Genomic DNA, 19,824 nt, shown 5'->3' with positions numbered 1-19,824 from the left:
TCCCACCCTGAGAGTGCTGTCCAAATGCTCCTGGAGCTCTGGCAGCCTTGGAGCCGTGCCCATTCTCTGGGGAGCCTGGGCAGTGCCCAGCACCCTCTGGAGGAAGAACCTTTCCCTGAAATCCAGCCTAAACCTCCCCTGAAACAGCTTCCTGACAGCCCCTCGAGTCCTGTCACTGGTCACCAGAGAGAAGGCATCAGTGCCTGGCCCTCTGCTTCCCGTCAGGCAGAAAGCTGCCACTGTTTCCCTGTGGCCTCATCAGCCTGGATTTGCAAACACTTCTCAGTCCTTGGTGTGAGTTTTCATTCTCATCATCCCCCGAATCCTGTTTTTCGGAGGAAGAATAAGGGGAAAACGTACCCTTTTAGGCACATTCTGCCTACATGTTCAGGAGAGATGCTGCTTTGAATGAGTTTTCCCAAAGTCTGGTATTTCCAAGGAGGGGTGGCACGAGCGGGAGCTTGCTGTGGCTGAGGCTGTGACTCAGGGTGTCCTTTCCCTTGGTGTTGCAGGTCAGCCTCAACGATTCCCACAATCAGATGGTCGTTCACTGGGCAGGAGAGAAGAGCAACGTGATTGTGGCCTTGGCCAGGGACAGCCTGTCCTTGCTGGGTCCCAAAAACAGCGATGTAAGTAACACCCCCTGGCCCTGTCCAGGTGCACCTTCTGCTTCGGGGCCAGGCAAGGTGATGGTGGCTGCTGAGCTACAGCCTGACTTGCTCTTGTGTCCTGAGAAACAAAAAAAGGCCCACGAGTTTGGGTAGAGAGGGACAAAATAATTTAATATCCTCTGTTGCCCCATGGGCTCAAGGCATGGTCGGGAAATCTCAAAGCCTTGCAGTTTACTGAGTTTCCACCAAATCTGTCAGAAGGGAGCCCAGAACTTTGTGCTTCTCACTCTGGGGCTTCTCCTTTGCAGGTTTATGTGTCCTATGACTATGGGAAGAGCTTTAAGAAGATTTCGGAGAGGTTCAGCTTTGACGGGGGGAACAGCAGCGAGGTGGCCATCGCCCAGTTCTACCACAGCCCGGCCGACAACAAGAGGGTGAGGGCACGTGGCAGCTGGAGTTTTATCCCTGCTGTCACAGGGAGCCTGCACACCCCTTGGGCTGTCCCTGGGGCAGAGGTGGCATGTGCCAGGCACTTCTTGTATGGCTTGGTGACACTCAGAGTGTGGCGGGAGAGGGGTGGCTGGGACAGCCAAATTCTTCTCCTCCAGAGTTTGCCCTCCCAAAGGCTCCCCTGGGACATTGTCTTCATCGCTGCCAGCCTGAGCTCTGCTCTGACCTTCCCTTCTCCCCTGTCTGTCCCTCCACTCCCAGTACATCTTTGTGGACGCCTTCGCCCCGTACCTCTGGATCACCACCAACTTCTGCAACACCATCCAAGGCTTCTCCATTCCCTTCAGAGCAGCAGACCTCCTCCTGCACAGCAGGAACCCCAACCTCCTCTTGGGCTTTGACAGGTCTCACCCTAATAAGCAGGTGAGCACTTTGCTTAGGTGGGGAGCCAGCATCCTACCCCTGCCCTGCTGTGACATTCCCATGTCCCCCACAGCCAAGAGCCGCCCTGCCTTGTGCCAGGGTTCATGCTTTGGCCATTCAGGGTGTCTGATCTTGCACACAGAGCTGTCCCAAATTGGCCAGGACACTCCCTTCCCTACGGTCTCTCTTGTTCCTACCTCTGGAGAATGAGGATATAATACCTGCAGGATGGGTGTCTTACTTCCCTTCCTTTTCCTCCATCCACGCTGCTCCCGACCGTATCCATCACCCCAACAATCGTGGTCATAACTCACCACAGAGCCCTGGCAGCTGAGGCAGGATGACCTCTGCAGTGTTTCATGTGGGCCTGTGGTTTGGCTTTAGGTCTTGAATAACAAATTGCTGCTTGAATACAAACACTTTTTTCGCCCCTGGGAGCTATTGGGTAAAGATTGAAAATAGTTCCAGCACATTCAGAGAGACACAGTGAGTAAAACCTGGAGGTGAAACAGTGGGAAATCCTGCTGGTAGAAGGCTAAAGGCCAGTCTTTTGCTGTTTGGGGTGTTCTGTTAGAAAGGTTGCTGCTGCTCCAGGAGCTGCTACATGAAAAGAAGTCATGAGAGTAGTCATGGATGGACACATTGGGTCTCTTGAAGGATTGGGTCTGTTTGTGTCCCACTCCCACTGGCATCTCTCACCTTTGTCGTTGCAGCTCTGGAAATCAGACGATTTTGGCCAGACCTGGATAATGATTCAGGAACATGTGAAGTCCTTTTCTTGGTACGTATTGCGTGCACCCAGCTCCTGTCTTCTCTCATTCCTCACTTCTTGCGTTGTTTGCTGCCCTGTGGGAACCAAGAATCCGGGTACCAGGGTGTGTTCCAGCCCTGCCCCTGCTCCCCTCACCGTGCGCTGTGGGGATGTGCCACAGCGGGGTGACAAGTGACAGCCACCCACACTGGCACCCAAGGGTGTTGCCCATTCCCCCTACCCCATCTCCTTGCTCCTGCTGCCTTCTTCTCCAATCCCACCATGTCCCCTGTCCTCCCCAGGGGGGTTGAGCCCTACGACAAGCCCAGCACGGTGTACATCGAGCGGCACGAGCCCTCCGGGGCCTCCACGGTCATCCGCAGCACAGACTTCTTCCAGAGCCGGGAAAACAAGGAGATAATCCTGGAAGACGTTGAAGACTTCCAGCTCAGGGACAAATACATGTTTGCAACCAAGTCTGTGGTAAGTGACACGTGAGGAATTCGCCGCCGAGGGTCGAGGATGTGGTGCAGAACCACGGCGGGCAAGAGCATCTGCCAGGGATGACGCCACTGCCTGCTGCACCTCACAGCCTTCAGAGCTCACATTTAGCTTGTCACAGAGGTGTCACCCAGCCTGCCTGGCAGCTGCCACCCCCGTGGGCTCACGCTGCCATGGACACAGCAGTGGCTGCCCGTGCCGCTCTCCCCGTGGTGTTTCCATACCCCGGCCTCCGGCAGGCTGGGCAGAAGTAGGTCAGCCTGCAGAGGGCTGGGACCCAGGAAAAACCACAGGATGGCTGGGAAGGACATCGGGGTGGGGGTGGCAGGGGAAGGGAGATGTGGCTCGGCAGCTCGGTGGTTATAGGAGGCTGCTTGTCAGAGGAGATTACCATCAAACGTGGACGAGGTCCAAGCAGCCTAATGTGCTCCAGCCTGGAAGGAAAGCTGGATTTTCAGTCTGTTTTCCTAAGAATAGAGGATGTGGGTGAGCAAAAGGGGTCTTTTGGTCCCTCTGCAGCCGGAGCCTCCCTGTGCTTTTTACAGTTGTTGGCCAAATTTGGACAAACCTGAAAGGAAGCGAGGAAGTGTCGGTGCTTCCTCTGAGGGCAAGGCCTTTCTAGAGGATCAGAAACAGCACCAGAGGCACAAAGTCCTGATCCTTCTAGAACTGAAGGAGCAGCTTTCTTTTCAGAAGATGCTTTTCTCCCCTGCAGCTGCCATTGACTGTTTTAAGAAGGAACCTTTATTTAGGGGTGACTGCTGGCAGAACTCGGGAGGGTTTCCTAGGCAGTAAGTGATGGGTGTGTCACCTCTGGCCCCCTGAGCAGGCACAGCGGTGTCTGACAGAAGCAGGAAGCACTTGCAGAGCAATTTCAGTTTCTCAGAAGCCTCTCTTGCAGGTAGTACAGTCTGTAACTCCCAGGGCCCGGCCCCTTGGCGCTGTGCCTGCTCTGTGGTTTGCAGGAGATTTTATCGAGGGCTCGCTGCTGGTGTTGGGTGAAACACTGGGGGTGGTTTGTGTCTCTGCAGAGAAGCTGCTCAGCTCAGGGACAGCATCCTGAAAGCACCAAGAGGGTTTGAGCTCCATTTGGGGATGCTTTGGAGATTTTTCTGCTTCTGGAGCACTCAGGGGCCAGCGGGCAGCACGCCTTGCTTCCTCCTGCAGCTGTAATGGCTAAACATCAATGAAATCACCCACATTCCACACCATGGCAAACGCTGCTGGGAAATACTGAGACTGAGGGAGGCTGGCTGCAAACCCCTCATTTGGGAATCACATCCTCAGGTCTGGAATGAGGCACTTGCCTCCAAGCCTGGCCGCAGCAGGGGCGGTGCTGGGGAAAGGACAGGCTGCGTGGCAGCGGCACCCAGGGCTCTGACTTCTGCTCCTTTCCGTGGGAGGCACGGTTGCTTAGTGATACAGAGCCTGGGAAAAAAAAAAAAAAAAACAGGCCGCTTATTTTTGGAGCCTAGATCTGGGTTTAGGTCCCCCATTGGCATCCTGTATGAAATAGGTTGCCCCCAGCTTTTCTGCTTTCTCAGCTTCGCACCGGCGCCTTTCGTTTTGCGCAAATCGGTAAAAATAGGAAGGAAAGGACAGTGTGCTCTGAGGAAAGAGGAGGAATTAAAATCAGCCTGCTGACCCCCACCCAGCTGGCCAGGAAGGGCAGTTTGTCTCCTTGCTGAGCCCTGGCTGTGGCAATTTAAACCCTGAGCGGGGATCACTGCTCCCAGCATTGGGCAGCTGCCACGCTTTGCCCACATGCAGGGAGGGGGAAGTCCCAGGCACTGGGTGATCCCAGTGGAGATCAGGGTGACCTGGGGGGTGAGAGCCCCTGCTAACGTGTCCCTGTTCTCTGCACAGCGTTTGCTTGGCAGCTCACAGCCGCCCTCGGTCCAGCTCTGGGTCTCCTTCAACCGCAAGCCCATGCGGGTGGCACAGTTCGTTACCAAGCATCCAATTAAGGTAAGTGGTGCTTCCCGAGCAGCCTCCCAGCTCCCTGCCTTGCCAAGGACACCCTGTGGCGTCAGCACCAGCTCCAGATGCTGCAGGAGGGGGAAGGGACCTCGAATGACCCTGCTGGGGGCGGTGGCAGAGCAAAGGCTCACGATGGGATGATCTTGTGGTTTACACGATGGCACCTGGACAGTCACCCGCTTCTGCCAGCACTGGGATGGAGGCTGGTGGCAAAGCCCAGATGCCAGAGAGGGGCTGATCCCACTGCTCTGACTCTGCTTTTGGGGACTTTACCTCTTCCTATGGCGTGGGGTGCACTGGCATGGCCTGGAGCATCCAATTCTTGCAGGCTGAGGAAGCCCAGGGCACAGCCAGGGCTTGCAAAGAGTCCTTGATCCACGGACCAGATGTGCCGTGGTGTCCCCAGGCTGGGGGGGCAATGAAGAAGGGCACGAGAAGCAAGTTCTTGGTGCTTGGCAGAGCAGTGGGGTGCACTCCCAGCCTCAGGGGGCTCCAGAGATCCAGCACGGATGGGGCTTGGCAACCAGTGGTGCTTCCAGGGGGCTTTGCAGAGCGCAGGACGGGAATCCCTGTGGGGGGAACACAACAGGAAAAGCAAAGTGAAGATTTTCCACCTGCTGAATGGAAAAAATACAAAAAGCTGGAAGGAAGCTAAGAGGAAATACAAACCAGCCTGTGTGTAAACCCTCCCTGTGTGCACACACACACACAAAGCCCCTTCTTTGTGTCCCAAAGGAATATTACATCGCTGATGCCTCGGAGGACCAGGTGTTTGTGTGTGTCAGCCACGACAACAACCGCACCAACCTCTACATCTCGGAGGCAGAGGGCCTGAAGTTCTCCCTGTCCCTAGAAAACGTGCTCTACTACAGCCCAGGGGGAGCTGGCAGCGACACCTTGGTCAGGTAAGATGGGGCTCACCCGATGGCAAATGAGAACATCAACCAAAACCTGTGATTTCTGGCTAGGTTGGATCAATGCATTACCTTTGTCTGACGATCCCCCCTTCCCCAGACCCACGGGGGAGCTCAACTTCCACTTCACCGACCCCACAGGTACTTTGCCAACGAGCCCTTTGCGGATTTCCACCGCGTGGAAGGCGTGCAGGGCGTCTACATCGCCACGCTGATCAACGGCTCCTTCAGCGAGGAGAACATGCGCTCCGTCATCACCTTCGACAAGGGCGGCACCTGGGAGCTGCTGCAGCCCCCGGCACAGACCCACTATGGGGAGCACATCGACTGCCAGGTACCGCAGGCTGGGGTGGCACAGGGACAAGGCCCCCCAAAAAGTGGGGACGTGGTCTAGTGGTGGTGGGCCGATGCCACGGCGAAGGAGTCCCTCCTCGCCTTTCCAAGCAGAGAGGGCTGCACTAGGTAGGATGAGGGAGGGATGTTGATCCACTGTGCTCTGCTTTCCCAGTTGTCCCAGGGCTGCTCTCTCCACCTGGCCCAGCGGCTGAGCCAGCTGCTGAATTTCCAGCTGCGCAGGATGCCCATCCTCTCCAAGGAGTCAGCGCCAGGACTGATCATTGCCACTGGTACTGCTTCTCCCTTGGCTCGGGGGTGTTGTTGTCAGGACAGAGGAGCTTGGCACTATTTCGTTTGTACAAGCAGGTTATAAAACGCAATTAAGTGGTGCATTTTGCTGTCCTTTCTCTGCTGCAGTCCCTGTACAGTAATTACAGCATGAGCATTTCACTGCAGCACAGAGATGTGAGAAACCTGCTCTGTTCTGATCCTCTTTCCTGATCCTCATGAAGGGCTTCTTGAAGATTCAGAAATTCCTGTTTGTCTCGCTCTGTTCCTGAAGAACGCACACATTTGGTTTAATCATGTTTGTAGCCATGGGCTTTCCCCCCATCTGCTTTTAAAACTTGTAATAGCCCTTGAAATATTTGCTTTTGAAGGGATTAGTTTGTAGTGTGAAAAATCAGCTCCTCAATCACAGATAAAAATAGTTTGGAGGTGTCTGGCTTCCTCTTGAGCAATCACTTTGCATTCCTCAAGAAGGATGATTTCTCCCCTTCTCCCAGGCTCCGTTGGCAAGAACATGGCAAGGAAAACCAATGTTTATGTCTCGAGCAGTGCTGGAGCCAGGTGGAGAGAGGTAAGGCTGCTCTTACACCTGCCAGATCAGCCAGGGTGGTGGGGGAGCAGGGAGAATGTTGGCAGCAATATAGATAAGTTGCATTAAAGGTGGTTTCATATGAGTCCAAGAGCTGGAAGGTGCTCAATGCCTTAAAACTGAGGGAAAAAGGTCTTTAGATGAAGGACCAGAGCTGAACCTCTGGTGTGGGTGGTGGATTCAAACACAGGAGAGCTCCCTCCTCTATTTCTCCTTTTCACCTGGCAGGACTTTCCCTCAGCATGGGTCATTTGGTGTCTTTAAATGGGACTGACAGCCAGGACTTCGTCTGTGGGAGGGTTTGGAGAGGCTCTGGCTTCTTCCAGAAAAATGGGATGCTGTCCCTGGGTTTATGGGGAGTTTGCTGCTGTTTACTGAGTGGATGTTCTGGTCTGTGGCAGTGCTTGTGGTCCGCCTGTGCACTCTGCAGCCGGTGTAATGTGGTATTCCAGCATCTGCAAGCTATTTAATCCCGGGAATTGAGCAGCCTCCTTCTCCCCCGGCGAGTGCTGCGCGGTCGGGGTGAGGTCTGGGCAGCTGCAGCGGCGGTGGGGACACGCCACAGGTCTGGCTGCTGCCAGAGGTGGTTCACAGGCTGCTCCTGGCTCCAAAGCCCAGCTGGAGAGCTGCCGTGGGGACCCTGCAGCCAGGCAGGAGCTCACAGATGGGGCAGGGTGTCCAAAAATGGAGACTTTCAGGTGCCAAGCTGCACAGGTTTGCCTTGAAGTGCAATTAAAACATGATGAGGGAGCACTGACCCAAGTCACCAGCACTGACTGGTCTTTGTATCATGAGCAGAGGTGCAGAATGACCCAGCAGTGGAGCTGAGAGGCAGCACCACAACTCCCTCCCCTCGCCTTTGGCCAGCAGCAGGCTGGGAGGCTCCCTGCTCTGCAGATCACTGGGGTGATTTCAGAGCCCAGAGAAGAAAGGAACAATGCATTCAGTGCCCTGTGTAAGAATGTCCCCAAGTGTGACAGCACATCCTGTGAGCAGGGTCTGGCATGGACAAGCTCCCTGTTTTCATCCTGAAGTGCTCTGGGCTCCCTGGATGGGAAAGCAAAGCTGATTGTGTGCTGGAGGTGTAGGTGAGCGTGAAATCCAAGCTTCTTTCCACGGGATGCATGGATGAATTGTCTCCAGGGCTTGTTTCTGCATGCCATGGCCCCACTTCTCTCTGAACATTCACGAGACCTTCCACAGCCTGAGAACCAACCCTTCTCTGCAGTCCTGGGAAGGCCACGAGTTGCAGCTGGGTGTCAGGAGAGCCTCACAGACGTGACAGAGGAGAGGAGGAGTGATGGGCTCTGGTTTCGTGTCATGGCGCTTCTTCCACTGATTCTTTCCGTGCACAAAGCACAGGAGGAGCAGAGTCCAGGGCTCAGGGCAGCTCTCACCCACAGCCATAAGGGGAAATGGGCTGACTGTTCTCACCTGCAGATGGTGTCCCACAAACACTCGAATTTCTCGTGCCTCCACATGCTTGGCTTGGCCAAGGCTGAAGCATTAGCCTGGGTCAGGCAGAGTTTCTGACAAAGCCATTTTCCCCTCGTTCAGCACAGTTCTGATCACCCCTCAGCACTGTCTCTCTTCCAGGCACTGTCTGGACCCCACTACTACACTTGGGGTGACCACGGTGGAATTCTCGTGGCCATCGCGCAAGGCACCGAGACCGACCAGCTCAAGTGAGTGTCAGGGCACAGGAACTGCCCCTGGTGCTCGGGCTGGGGATGGCAGAGAGTGCCCTGCAGCGGGCAGGAGATGCCCCTGACACCTCTCCCAATCTCCTTTCTGCAGGTACAGCACAAACGAAGGGGAAACCTGGAAAGTCTTCACCTTCTCGGAGAAGCCGGTGTTTGTGTACGGCCTCCTGACCGAGCCCGGCGAGAAGAGCACCATATTCACCATCTTTGGCTCCTACAAGGAGAACGGCCACAGCTGGCTGATCCTGCAGATCAACACCACCGACGTGCTGGGTAAGGGGACAGGTGGCAGAGCCATCTCTGGGGTGGCTCTGTGGGTAGGAGAGAGGGCACCTCCTCGTGCCCTGTCCTTCATGTCTCATGTCCACGTGGACACAGCTGCTGAAGGCACTCCCGTTCCCTGTGCTCTCCCTGTATTCCTTCCCTCCTCACTGAGGAATTTGTTGAAAAGGGGAAAGAAAAAACTTCCTTCTGAAGGCTTGTGCCTATGAATGTTTTATAACCCATTTCAGCTTTGATTGCGAGGCAGCATTTTAATCAAAGCGCAGTTAAACCCAGCAGACGAATTTGCTTGACTAAAATTTATCACTGATTCCCTCGACATTTTGTTGGGAACGGATCTGTTTGGTAACCAGAACAACTTCATTCAGATTCCCTGTCACTGCCACGGAGCTGCCTGTTCCCTCCTGTCACCGCGTGCCGCTGCACGCTCCCAGCTGGAATGCTCCTTGCCTCGCCTTTCCCTGTGGGACAGGGCTGGGGCCTTGCACTTCAGGGGAAGTTTTGTGCCAGAGGAGGGTGGAGAGGGAAGGAAGGGGCATTTCTGTGGTGTGGGGCTGGATGCCAGCACGCCTGGCACCCCTGGGCACCAGGGACATCTGCATGTCTCTGCCTGTGAACCCTTGGTCTGGGGTGCTGCAAGAGCTGCACCTTCCTGCACTCCAGCCTTGCTTCTCCTCTCAGGGGTCCCTTGCACAGAGAACGACTACAAGCTGTGGTCACCCTCAGACGAGCGAGGCAATGAATGTTTACTGGGGCATAAAACCGTTTTCAAAAGGAGGACTCCTCATGCGACCTGCTTCAATGGGGAAGATTTTGACAGGCCTGTCATGGTCTCCAACTGCTCTTGTACGAGGGAGGACTTTGAATGGTAAAATACCAATTAATTTCTTTTAGTCTGGATTGTAAATCCAAGATAAGTATCTGTGACCAATCGCTTCGAGTGAACAAATATCCAATTTACGTAGCTCGGAGTGTCGCTGCTTCATTTTATAGCAGAGAGGAAACTAAACAGAGTGAAAACATCCTTTCATTAATAACAGGGCATGAGACTTAATTAATGTCTTTAGAGGCTTTTGGGAGCCTCTGAAAGGTTCCACGGAAGAGGAAGTATTGTTAATCCATCACCTTCCAAATGATAATGGATAATTTCCCATCCCAGACAGAGATCCACTAAAAATCTTTGTGATTCTTTAGCCACAGGGGTGCAGCTGGCCCTGCTATTGCACTTGGACTGCAATTCCCACAATCCTGACACTGCACAGCTTCCAGGAGCAGGAAACACGCTCTGGCAACCTGATGCAAAGGCCTGGGGTTAGAAAGGGAGCTGCTTTTCAGGGACTGTGCTTTCAGTGGAGCTCACCCCAGATCGCTCCGGTCCACATCCGCCTGTCTGATGCTGAGACCAAGTCTGGCTCACCACGAGCAGACCGAGGGCAGGGCTGGTGGGATCCTGCCTCAGAATTCAGCCCTGGGCTCCCTGCAAAATCCCACTGACAAAACCTCTCTGCCCCGCAGCGGTTTCCAGAGAACAGCCGCACTGTCACTCCCATTTTACCAGCAGGACCAGCCAAGAGACAGAGCAGTGACCTGAGCCAGCCAAGCAGCAGGGCTGGGGCTTGCAGCCAGCTTTGCAGAGCACACTGGCTCAGCTCTGCCTCACCTTCCCCAGCCTGCCCAGCCACTGGCAAAGCTGATTTGCAAAATGTTCTTGAAACGTCCTGGCTGGCTCGGAGAGGTTCTGTGCAGCCAAATACTGATAACAAATGAACAGTCACTTTGGGGTCTTAAAAATTCTGTGCAAAAATAGACTCATAGTAGAGCGTGGCTGCATTTTGTGCTTTTCCCTGTCCCTCCTTACATCTTTCTTCTCCTTGCAGTGATTTTGGCTTCAAACTGAGCGATGACTTATCCTTAGAAGTTTGCGTCCCTGACTCTGAGTTTGCTGGGAAACCCTATGACCCACCAGTCCCTTGCCCTGTTGGCTCAACCTACAGGAAGACTCGAGGGTATGTTCTGTGCTTGGGAGGGCAACCCGATCTTCCAAGTGCTGGAATTTATCATTAAAAAAACCCCAAACAACCACAAAACCCACAAAAGTGGCAGCAAACAAACGGCATGTTAGGACATACACGGCAATTAAACACCACAGCTTATTGTGGCTGCACAGGGTGGTTTGTTCACAGTTTTTTCCATGGAATAAAGTGCCTGGCTCTGTGTGTTGCAGCTACAGAAAGATCTCTGGGGACACTTGCACGGGTGGAGACATCGAGTCGCGGCTCGAGGGGGAGCTGGTGCCGTGCCCGCTGGCGGGTGAGTGTGTGCAGGATCTGCTGTGGGCACAAGGGCTCCATTCATAAAACCTTTGGCTGGTGCCTGAGGGACCAGGCACAGAGTCCCAGAGGGCTCTCAGACAAAACCTGTGAGGCAGGGCCCTGGGTGGGTTACAAATCGCCCTCTCCTGTCCCGTGGCCAGAGCTTCTGAGGGTCCTGCTTGGGAGCAGCGTCCGCCCACAGTGCAGAGCCCTCTGAAGCCCTCAGGGGCAGGCTGCAAGCAGGAACTCTTTTATCCTGGTCATGTCCTTGCTGTAGCTGGCTTGAACCCAACCAGAAAGACAGGAATTAGATCAAAGACACCCCAATCCTTGGGAAGATCCCCTTGGGAATGTCCCACCCTGTGACAGCCACCCTGTACAGCTGAACGATGGCCCTTTGGGGCCAGACCGGGGCTGCCCTTCAGCCCTCGCACCTCTGCCTGCCAAAATTCACCCCCCATCCTTATTTTCTCCTCTCAAACATACAGGGCACTGTAACAGTCCTGTGCCCCTGTGCTGCCAGAGTTATTTGCATTCTGCTCATTACAGCTTTAATTTAATCTGCCGTCACGAGCTGCGTGATCAGCATTGCTGCCATGCTGCAGCTCCGGAGCCTCAGGCAGGGCAGGGGCTCATGGAAGGGCTGGGGAGCTGAGCAGGGCAGGAGGTTTCCCCTGCACTGCCCTAAAATTTTTCAGAGCGCAAAAGATATTCCAGGTGCTCAACAGCGCAGGGAAGCATCCCCTGTGCTGGGACTCCTGCCAGCGCTGCACTTAGCTTCACTCCTGACACGTTATTCACCCCTCCGAGCCCTCTTGAGCTATTTGGAGAGCTGTGTCGGGCATGCTGAGAAGGGCCCTGCTGATTGCAAAATAAACCTGCCGTCCCCAGCGGGCCGGCCTTTGAAGTGCCGTGTTCCCAGAGTGTTTGCGGATCGTCTCCGGCTCTCTCCATGGTAACAATTTCATGTACAGTATCTGTTTCATATCTCCGTATAATCTCATTAGGGATGCACAACCAGAGTTACCTACTGACATTAGCTCCACTCATTAATAGCATTATTGGACCTGACCGGTGGTGGGATGATGCCTGGGAGACTTTGTCCCAAACCAGGATCCCATTACCAGGACTCGGCTCCGTTTGGAAACAAAACCCACTCTGGGATATTTCCTGTGGGGCCAGCGTCCCTGAGGACTTGCAGATTTGCATCACTCCCACTCTTTTTTAATGTTTTTTTTGGAGGAAGAGGAGATCAGTATTTTGTTTCCCATTGGCAGCACTAAAGTGGGAAGAAAGGGGTTGGGGCAGGTTCTGCCAGCCGTGCCTCCTCCTCCTCCTCCTGGACCAGACAATGCCCACAGTGTGTGCCCGGCCCCATGTGAGGCTATTACCACATTCTCATTAACCTAATCCCACTGAGCCAAAGGCTCTTTGCCTCCCCGAGGTGCTAAGACCAGGGGTGAAAAACACCTGCTATTTTCTTTTTTTGCCCCTCAAGTAGCCCAGAAATGGCCCCTAAATCAGGCACTGTTGTTGCAGAAGAGAACGAGTTCATTCTCTACGCCACCCGCTACTCCATCCACCGCTACGACCTCGCCTCGGGCGTCAGCGAGGAGCTGCCCCTGGCCGGGCTCAGGGGGGCTGTGGCCCTGGATTTTGACTACGAGCACAACTGCCTGTACTGGGCTGATGTCACTCTGGACATTATCCAGGTGAGCCACAAGCAGGGAGGCATCACCTCCTTGCACCCGGGTGTTGCATCCACACCCGAAATGGAAATGTTTGTCCTGGTACTCCTCCCCTCCGAGCTGCCTGTCACCTGACCTTCAGGCTGAGGCAGTTCCTCATCTTTTAATCTGATTATTTTAATTTTTTTTCCAGCGTCTTTGTCTCAACGGCAGCTCTGGGCAGGAAATAATTGTAAGCACTGGGCTGGAAACAGTGGAAGCTTTGGCTTTTGAACCTCTCAGCCAGCTGCTCTACTGGGTCAATGCTGGGATTCCCAAAATCGAGGTACAGCTCTGCCCACCTGTGGCAGTGATTATTTTATTAAGGAGCAGTAATTGCCTGACACAGATTTCGTGTCACTTCAAGCAGTGCCCATAGCAAACACACCTGTCCTGGGCTTGGTTTTGGGTCTAGGTTGCCAATCCAGACGGAGACCTGAGACTCACCGTCCTCAACGCCTCAATACTGGAGCGACCCAGAGCCCTGGCTCTGGTTCCCCGAGATGGGTAAGACAGAAAACATCACAAGTATTTCCCTCTATTCCCCAGGGAAACTGCTGATCCTTCACCTCCTCAGGGAGGACAGCTTGGCGAGGTGAAATGGGGGACAGGCACAGCACAGTCCTGTCCTGTGGAGCCCACTGTCCCCATAGTGTCCCCAACTAAGGCACCAACTCCCTCGGGGCACAGATCACAAACTGTTTATTCCTTCCTACCCACACATACCCATTAGCAAATAACTTTTCCTGCCAGTAAAACTGGTCTGGTCAGCGGGGAAAGCTGCAGGTGAGAAACCAAGGAGTGCTCGAATTCAAGAGCCAAATGCAAGTTACATCTTTCTGGGGTTTGGCCTCGGCTGCAAACGTAGCTCTGACAAACCCGAGCAGTTCATGGCAAGGTAACCTGCAGCTGCACTCCCACCACAGAGCTTGCAGCTGAAAAGCCTCTGTGCTGCTCATAAATCTGCTGGTGGTGCTCATTAGAATTGCAGAGCTCCCTGTTCAAAGGCATGTCGGGCAGGAGACATGGAATGTAAAGCATTCCAACCTCTGCCTCTCCTAACCTGCTTCCTTTTGATGAGCTGCTCTGGGAGGATTTCGAGTAACCTCTCTGCCTGCTGCCAGGCTGATGTTCTGGACAGACTGGGGCGACTCCAGGGCTGGCATCTACAGAAGTGACATGGACGGGTCGCTGGCCGCGTGCATCGTCTCGGAGGGCGTGCGGTGGCCAAACGGCATTTCTGTGGATGACCACTGGATCTACTGGACTGAAGCCTACATGGACAGGATCGAGAGGGTCGATTTCAATGGGATGCAGAGATCTGTGATCCTGGACAGCCTCCCTCACCCCTATGCCATTGCCGTATTTAAGGTTTGTTTCCCCGTTGTCATTTTTTCTGTAGCATGCAGGCTCTGAGGTTGGTGCTGGAGGAGCACTGAGCACACTGAATTTGAAGGACAGGGATGTGATTTGGAGCAGGCATGATGCTTGCTCTCTTTCTGCTCCCGGCACATTCCCACAAATCCCTGAAACGGGCAGGCAAGTGCAGTCAAACCCAGGACCAACATTCCCAAGCAGCTGCACTGTGATGTTTGCCACCCAGCAGATCCCATTCCTGCTCGAATCCCACCTCAGGCCTTCCTCTTCCTCTCCCTGTTGGGCTGGGGACACTTTTCACTCTCAGTGTCCCCCCACGTCCAGTACTGAGGGTGATTAGTGCAGCCCTGATGAGCACGGCCCTGGTGCTGTCACTCCTTGTGCTAAGAGCCAAGCCTGTGTTTCAGAATGAAATCTACTGGAACGACTGGTCACAGCTGAGTATTTTCAGAGCATCCAAAACCAGCGGCTCCAGGATGGAGATCTTGGTTGGCAGACTGAATGGGATCATGGATATGAAAATCTTTTACAGAGGAAAGACAACAGGTAATCGTGCACATGATCCTCCCTGGGATTTAGGAATGTGTTCATCCCTCATTTCCACAGGTTCCCAGCCATCCTGGCTTGCATTTCCTGAATATATCCTCATTTCTGCAGGGTTTGAGTCACTCAGGCACAGTCTGAGTGGGTTTCATGACTGGTATAGTCTGCTTTTTGGCTGCCAGGAGAGATGCTCCCCGTCCGGGACAGAGCTCGTAGGGCACTTGGCTGTGGTGGCACCTCGCAGTTTATGTCACAGATCCTGGCTTTTCCATCAAAGTGTTGCATAGACCAAAAAACCACAGGATTTCAGGGCTGCACCAACTTGTCCTCCTTTAACCTTCTGTCTGCGCTGTGACAAGGCACTGCTGACCCCCTTGTGCTGTTTATACCCATTTTCAGATGAGTACAGGACCACTGATGGGCTCAGCCAGCCAGCAGCCTGCAGGAGACTGGGGGGACAAGAGGCACTCTGGGGATGTAACTCATATCCTTTGGTAGACCTCCAAAGCCACTTGGATGAGTTGTGTCCCTTAAGGGCCAATCTTTCCCCCTTAAAGGCCCTCACACTCCCTGGAGCAGATGGCTCTGTGCATTCCTAGGGGTGACCTCAGCACTCAGCCCTGCAGAGCTGGCTTTTAGTGGGATCTGAATCCAAAGCCTGGTGAAATTGGGATTCCCGTGCCTCTGTCCTGGGCTGGCTGGTGACACTGGGATTCCCGTGCCTCTGTCCTGGGCTGGCAGGTGACACTGGGATTCCTGTGCCTCTGTCCTGGGCTAGCAGTGACACTGGGATTCCTGTGCCTCTGTCCTGGGCTAGCAGTGACACTGGGATTCCCGTGCCTCTGTCCTGGGCTGGCTGGTGACACTGGGATTCCCGTGCCTCTGTCCTGGGCTGGCAGGTGACACTGGGATTCCCGTGCCTCTGTCCTGGGCTGGCAGGTGACACTGGGATTCCTGTGCCTCTGTCCTGGGCTAGCAGTGACACTGGGATTCCCGTGCCTCTGTTCTGGGCTGGCTGATGACACTGGGATTCCCGTGCCTCTGTTCTGGGCTGGCTGGTGACACTGGGATTCCTGTGCCTCTGCCCTGACGTTGTCCCCTTCCTCCCTGCCCTGCTCCAGGGCAGAACGCCTGCATCACCAAGCCCTGCAGCCTGCTCTGCCTGCCCAGGTCCAACAACGGCCGCAGCTGCAAGTGCCCCGAGGGGGTGGCCAGCACGGTGCTGCCCAGCGGGGAGCTCAGGTGTGACTGTCCCCACGGCTACGCCATGAAGAACAACACGTGCATAAAGGAAGGTAAAGCCCTGCTCGGCTCTTGCTGCTGCCCAGTGCTGAGGTGGTTTCTGCCGTCACAAGAGGCCGGCGGGATCTGTCCTCTGTCGGGGAGGAGAGTGGCTCATTTCTGGAAGCACAGCCTCATGCCAGCTTGTTTCTGTTGTCCCTCCTGCCCCAGAGAACACGTGCCTGCCCAACCAGTACAGGTGCTCCAATGGGAACTGCATCAACAGCATCTGGCAGTGTGACAACGACAACGACTGCGGGGACATGAGCGACGAGAAGAACTGCCGTGAGTGTCCTGCCTTGGTGGCACTGGCCTGGCCACATTCAGGTGTCTGCTGGGGTGGCATCTCACCCGAGCTGATGGTCCACACTCCTTTCACAGTCAGGGAGAGCAAGAGGCGCTCTGGGGGTGGAACTCAGCTCCTTTGGTGGATTCCCAAAGCAAACTGGATGAGTTTTGTCCCAATCCCCTTAACCAGATGAGGCATCAGTGTCTAAAGTTTGGTGAGACTGATGCCAACTGTCTCTTGCACTAATTGTCTTCTGAAGCTAATTGAGGGCACAGCCAATGAGGAAAAGAGAGCAGATAGTGCTGACATGGGCCTCTTGTTGAGATAATAAATCAAGTTCACACATTAAAGATGGAGGTCACCTTTTTGTGCAAAGTTGGGGACAGCCAATGCGTGCAGGAGGGGCAGATGTTCCACAGCCTTGGAAGGGTTTGGATTAGTGCACTGTGGAAAAAGGACTGGATTTGAAGTTAGGAATCCCTGGAGGACCAGGAGAGAGGCTGTTTATGCCCATTTTGTACCAGAGTCCAAGTTTGAGTTCGCTGTCTGACTCCAGGTGTGGGAAGGCGTCTGTGGGTACCCATTCCTCAGAGAGATGTCACCAGCTTGGCACAGAGCTCCTGCCTTGGATAGCAGCACTCATGCCCAGCTTCTCCCCTGTTTTGGCTGCCCTGTCCCATCCCACCACCTGAGGTTTCAATCCCCTTTGTGGGGAGTAGATGGCTCTACAACCTTGGCTTCTTGCTCCCTGCCTTGGAAGTGGACGTCAGGGGCTTCATTCCTGATCCCCAGACAGAAAACTGACCCCTGTCTGCTCTGCTTTACACGGAGTGCCTAAAAATGGCATTAAAATACAAGAGCAGTAATTCAGCTTGCACTGGCAGGAGTCTGTCCCCGTCCCTCCACCTCCCTGCACTCAGTACACACCCTCAGGCAACAGAACCCATCTTCTACCACCACCACCTCCTCCTCCTCCTCTCTCCATCAGCCACCACCGTGTGTGACACCGAGACCCAGTTCCGCTGCCAGGGCTCGGGGACCTGCATCCCTCTGTCCTACAAATGTGACCTGGAGGACGACTGTGGGGACAACAGCGACGAAAGTCACTGTGGTGAGTGCCCCCACTCAGACCTGCTCCCCTGTGCTGCTCAGAGCTGCTGCTCCTCTGGGTGCTGCTCAGAGGTGGCGTAGGGCAAGATCCTCCTGTTTATCCAGGCTGCCTCCTCCTCACTGACTGGGGACTGGGAAGTGGGGACAGGACCAGCATTTACAGGGTATTTGGGAATTAGGGACAGGACCATGGCGTACTGGGAAATGAGGGACAGGAGAAGAGAGCGAGGCCGTGTGCTGGTTCTTCCCCTCGCCATGTTCCAGCTGGGAGGCTTCCATGCCATCATTATCCAGCTTTCCTGCTCTGCTCCTTGGGTATTCCCACGGCCTGAAGCCCGATATTTTTTTTGCAGAGGCTCACCAGTGCAGGAACGATGAGTTCAGCTGCAGCTCAGGGATGTGCATCCGTCTGTCCTGGATGTGTGACGGGGACAACGACTGCAGGGACTGGTCAGACGAAGCGAACTGCACTGGTGAGTGCTGGGGTATGACCAAGAACCTCCTGCTCCAGACACTTTTTATCTCCGGCCTGGCAGACACTGGCCAGCATCTTGTGCCTCGGTTTCCTGGCTTGTTAGAGCACCTTGGGGTGATGTGATGCTCCAAACCCAAGGGTTTCTTCCCCCCAGTGCCTTAGGGCTCGCTGGCAATTTGCTGACAGCTCTGAGATGCTCACACAGTGATCCAGTTTTGCTTTTTACCTGCAAGATTGCACCCACAGGCAAAGCTCTGTGGAATGGGAAGTGGTTCTGTGGCTGCTGAGCAGCCAAAGGACTCTCCTGGCAAAAAGGGCTCCCGTGTTGCAGGGCACTGACAGCATTTCACAGCTTTCACTCTGTGTCCTTGCCATTCATTTGGTGCAGGAAACAGACACGTTCTTTGCAGCTTCTCCACAAGTAATTGCTCTCAAGAAGAGGCAGATTTAGTTTGGGAAGTTTAGTTTGGCAATTTTAGTCCTCTTCTGGCAGCCTCATTGCTCTGTGGGCTCAAAAACCTGAAGAGGGTGTCCTAAGCAGGGAGTCCCACATGGAAGACCCACTCTTGCCTTTCTTACAACTCATATTAAAGCAGCCTGGCTGGCAGAAATAACCTTGTTCCTGCTCTGTGCCTCCTGTGCAGCAAGGCCTGTGAGCCCCAGTGTGTGTTTGGAGCTGAAAGCCACAACACTCAGCCCTCCTCACCACCACAGCGATGCTCCTCAGCAGCCTCCTGAGGTTAACACCCACATAGAGCCTTTTTCTCTTTAGAAAAGCCAACAGATAGCAGCGTATTGGTCTTTTCCACTAAAAATAATCAAGCAAAAATATCGACCAAGCCCAAAACCTAAATACTTGCAAGAGAAGAGACTTCTCAGAGTAGGCAGAGCATCAGCCCATCCGTGAAACACACAAGGTTGTATTTTTCAAGCCATATGTGGGATATTTCAAGATAAAAGCAGTGTTTTCCACGGTGTGGGCAGAGATCCATGGGGAGCCTGTAGGGACCAGGACAGCCCCTGGGAATGCTGGCAGCAGCTTGGCTCTGGCAGTCTGGAGCCTTTGGGACAGAGAGCAGCACCAGCTGCTGTCCTGGGGCTCTGGCACGGGGATTTAGGAGATCGCTCTCAGGTCCCTGAGCTCCTCTTTGCTCACCCCTGTGGCATTTGCTGTGCCTGGAGCACCCAGGGCTGTAGCCTGGTGGATCCTGGTCATTAGTATTCCATGAGCGTGGCTTTCTAAGAAGGTTTAATTTATATTGGTATCACTTATCTCTCATATGAGTTTCTCCAGAGAGAATTACCACAGGAAAGGAACCTACTTCAAAAAGCGTGTCGGGTTTGTAAAGCCTGAAGTTGGAATTATCTAAGAGGATCACAGTTATTTGAGGAACATTCCGTCTGACTTCACCGGGCTGCAATTATTGCTCTTATCTAAAATAATTACATTTCACGCTGAATACCTAATAGAATATTACTGCCACCAGATTGTGCTGTTTCGAAATATCTGCGAGTGCGTGTCACTCTCCGACCTAAAACTCAGGATCATGCCATTTAATTAAGTTGAACATTGCTTTTCCCAATAATTCTGAGCGCTCTCCTGCTTGAGGAGCAGGATTTGTCTCTAAAGTGACAGCACAAACCAGGCTGCAACCCAGATACCCCACAGGCAGATATTTCCCTGACAGGAGCCTAAGGAAAACCCCCAGGGAGAATTGTATTTCTTGTTTGCTTTGGCAACATGGAAGAGCCTTGTTTGCCTTAATTAAAAGCTCTCTCTGTCTCTGTCCTGCCCTGCACGGGGGACCCTGCAGCTCCGCCAAGCCTTGCTTGATCTCTGTGACACTTCTCGCCATCTCTGGCACGATGCCGCCGCTGCCAC

At 54.1% G+C, this 19,824-nt stretch overlaps 1 protein-coding gene and 1 long non-coding RNA gene across 7 annotated transcripts in view; one reads left to right on the top strand and one right to left on the bottom strand.

Annotated features, from left to right (window-relative positions):
- LOC116455606 overlaps positions 1-19,824 on the bottom strand; it is a 95,295-nt gene that overhangs the window by 2,172 nt on the left and 73,299 nt on the right. For 3 of the 4 annotated variants that reach the window (XR_004244428.1, XR_004244427.1, XR_004244429.1), the window contains 4 exons: positions 4,990-5,285; positions 2,477-4,164; positions 2,184-2,330; positions 361-550 (listed from right to left, as the gene is read on the bottom strand). This is a non-coding gene — a long non-coding RNA (uncharacterized LOC116455606). The remainder of the gene's footprint in view (positions 1-360; positions 551-2,183; positions 2,331-2,476; positions 4,165-4,989; positions 5,286-19,824) is intronic. The other variant, XR_004244430.1, reaches the window with a different exon arrangement.
- Positions 1-19,824, top strand: part of SORL1 (sortilin related receptor 1) — a 46,772-nt gene that overhangs the window by 8,105 nt on the left and 18,843 nt on the right. For all 3 annotated transcript variants that reach the window (XM_032133662.1, XM_032133660.1, XM_032133659.1), the window contains exons 2-25: positions 513-629; positions 920-1,045; positions 1,323-1,484; positions 2,198-2,265; positions 2,538-2,718; positions 4,603-4,704; positions 5,452-5,621; positions 5,772-5,964; positions 6,139-6,256; positions 6,752-6,825; positions 8,440-8,528; positions 8,641-8,819; positions 9,510-9,696; positions 10,706-10,834; positions 11,053-11,138; positions 12,680-12,852; positions 13,022-13,153; positions 13,283-13,374; positions 13,992-14,238; positions 14,652-14,790; positions 15,909-16,082; positions 16,240-16,353; positions 17,346-17,468; positions 17,821-17,940. In XM_032133662.1, the coding sequence (XP_031989553.1) occupies positions 540-629; positions 920-1,045; positions 1,323-1,484; positions 2,198-2,265; positions 2,538-2,718; positions 4,603-4,704; positions 5,452-5,621; positions 5,772-5,964; positions 6,139-6,256; positions 6,752-6,825; positions 8,440-8,528; positions 8,641-8,819; positions 9,510-9,696; positions 10,706-10,834; positions 11,053-11,138; positions 12,680-12,852; positions 13,022-13,153; positions 13,283-13,374; positions 13,992-14,238; positions 14,652-14,790; positions 15,909-16,082; positions 16,240-16,353; positions 17,346-17,468; positions 17,821-17,940 (3,268 nt within the window). In that variant the 5' untranslated portion in view covers positions 513-539. The remainder of the gene's footprint in view (positions 1-512; positions 630-919; positions 1,046-1,322; positions 1,485-2,197; positions 2,266-2,537; positions 2,719-4,602; positions 4,705-5,451; positions 5,622-5,771; positions 5,965-6,138; positions 6,257-6,751; positions 6,826-8,439; positions 8,529-8,640; positions 8,820-9,509; positions 9,697-10,705; positions 10,835-11,052; positions 11,139-12,679; positions 12,853-13,021; positions 13,154-13,282; positions 13,375-13,991; positions 14,239-14,651; positions 14,791-15,908; positions 16,083-16,239; positions 16,354-17,345; positions 17,469-17,820; positions 17,941-19,824) is intronic.

Source organism: Corvus moneduloides, chromosome 25 (assembly GCF_009650955.1).
Source record: "Corvus moneduloides isolate bCorMon1 chromosome 25, bCorMon1.pri, whole genome shotgun sequence".
Classification (NCBI taxonomy): domain Eukaryota; kingdom Metazoa; phylum Chordata; class Aves; order Passeriformes; family Corvidae; genus Corvus; species Corvus moneduloides.
The sequence above is the reverse complement of the archived record's forward strand: the minus strand, read 5'-3'. Positions and strand labels throughout refer to the sequence as shown.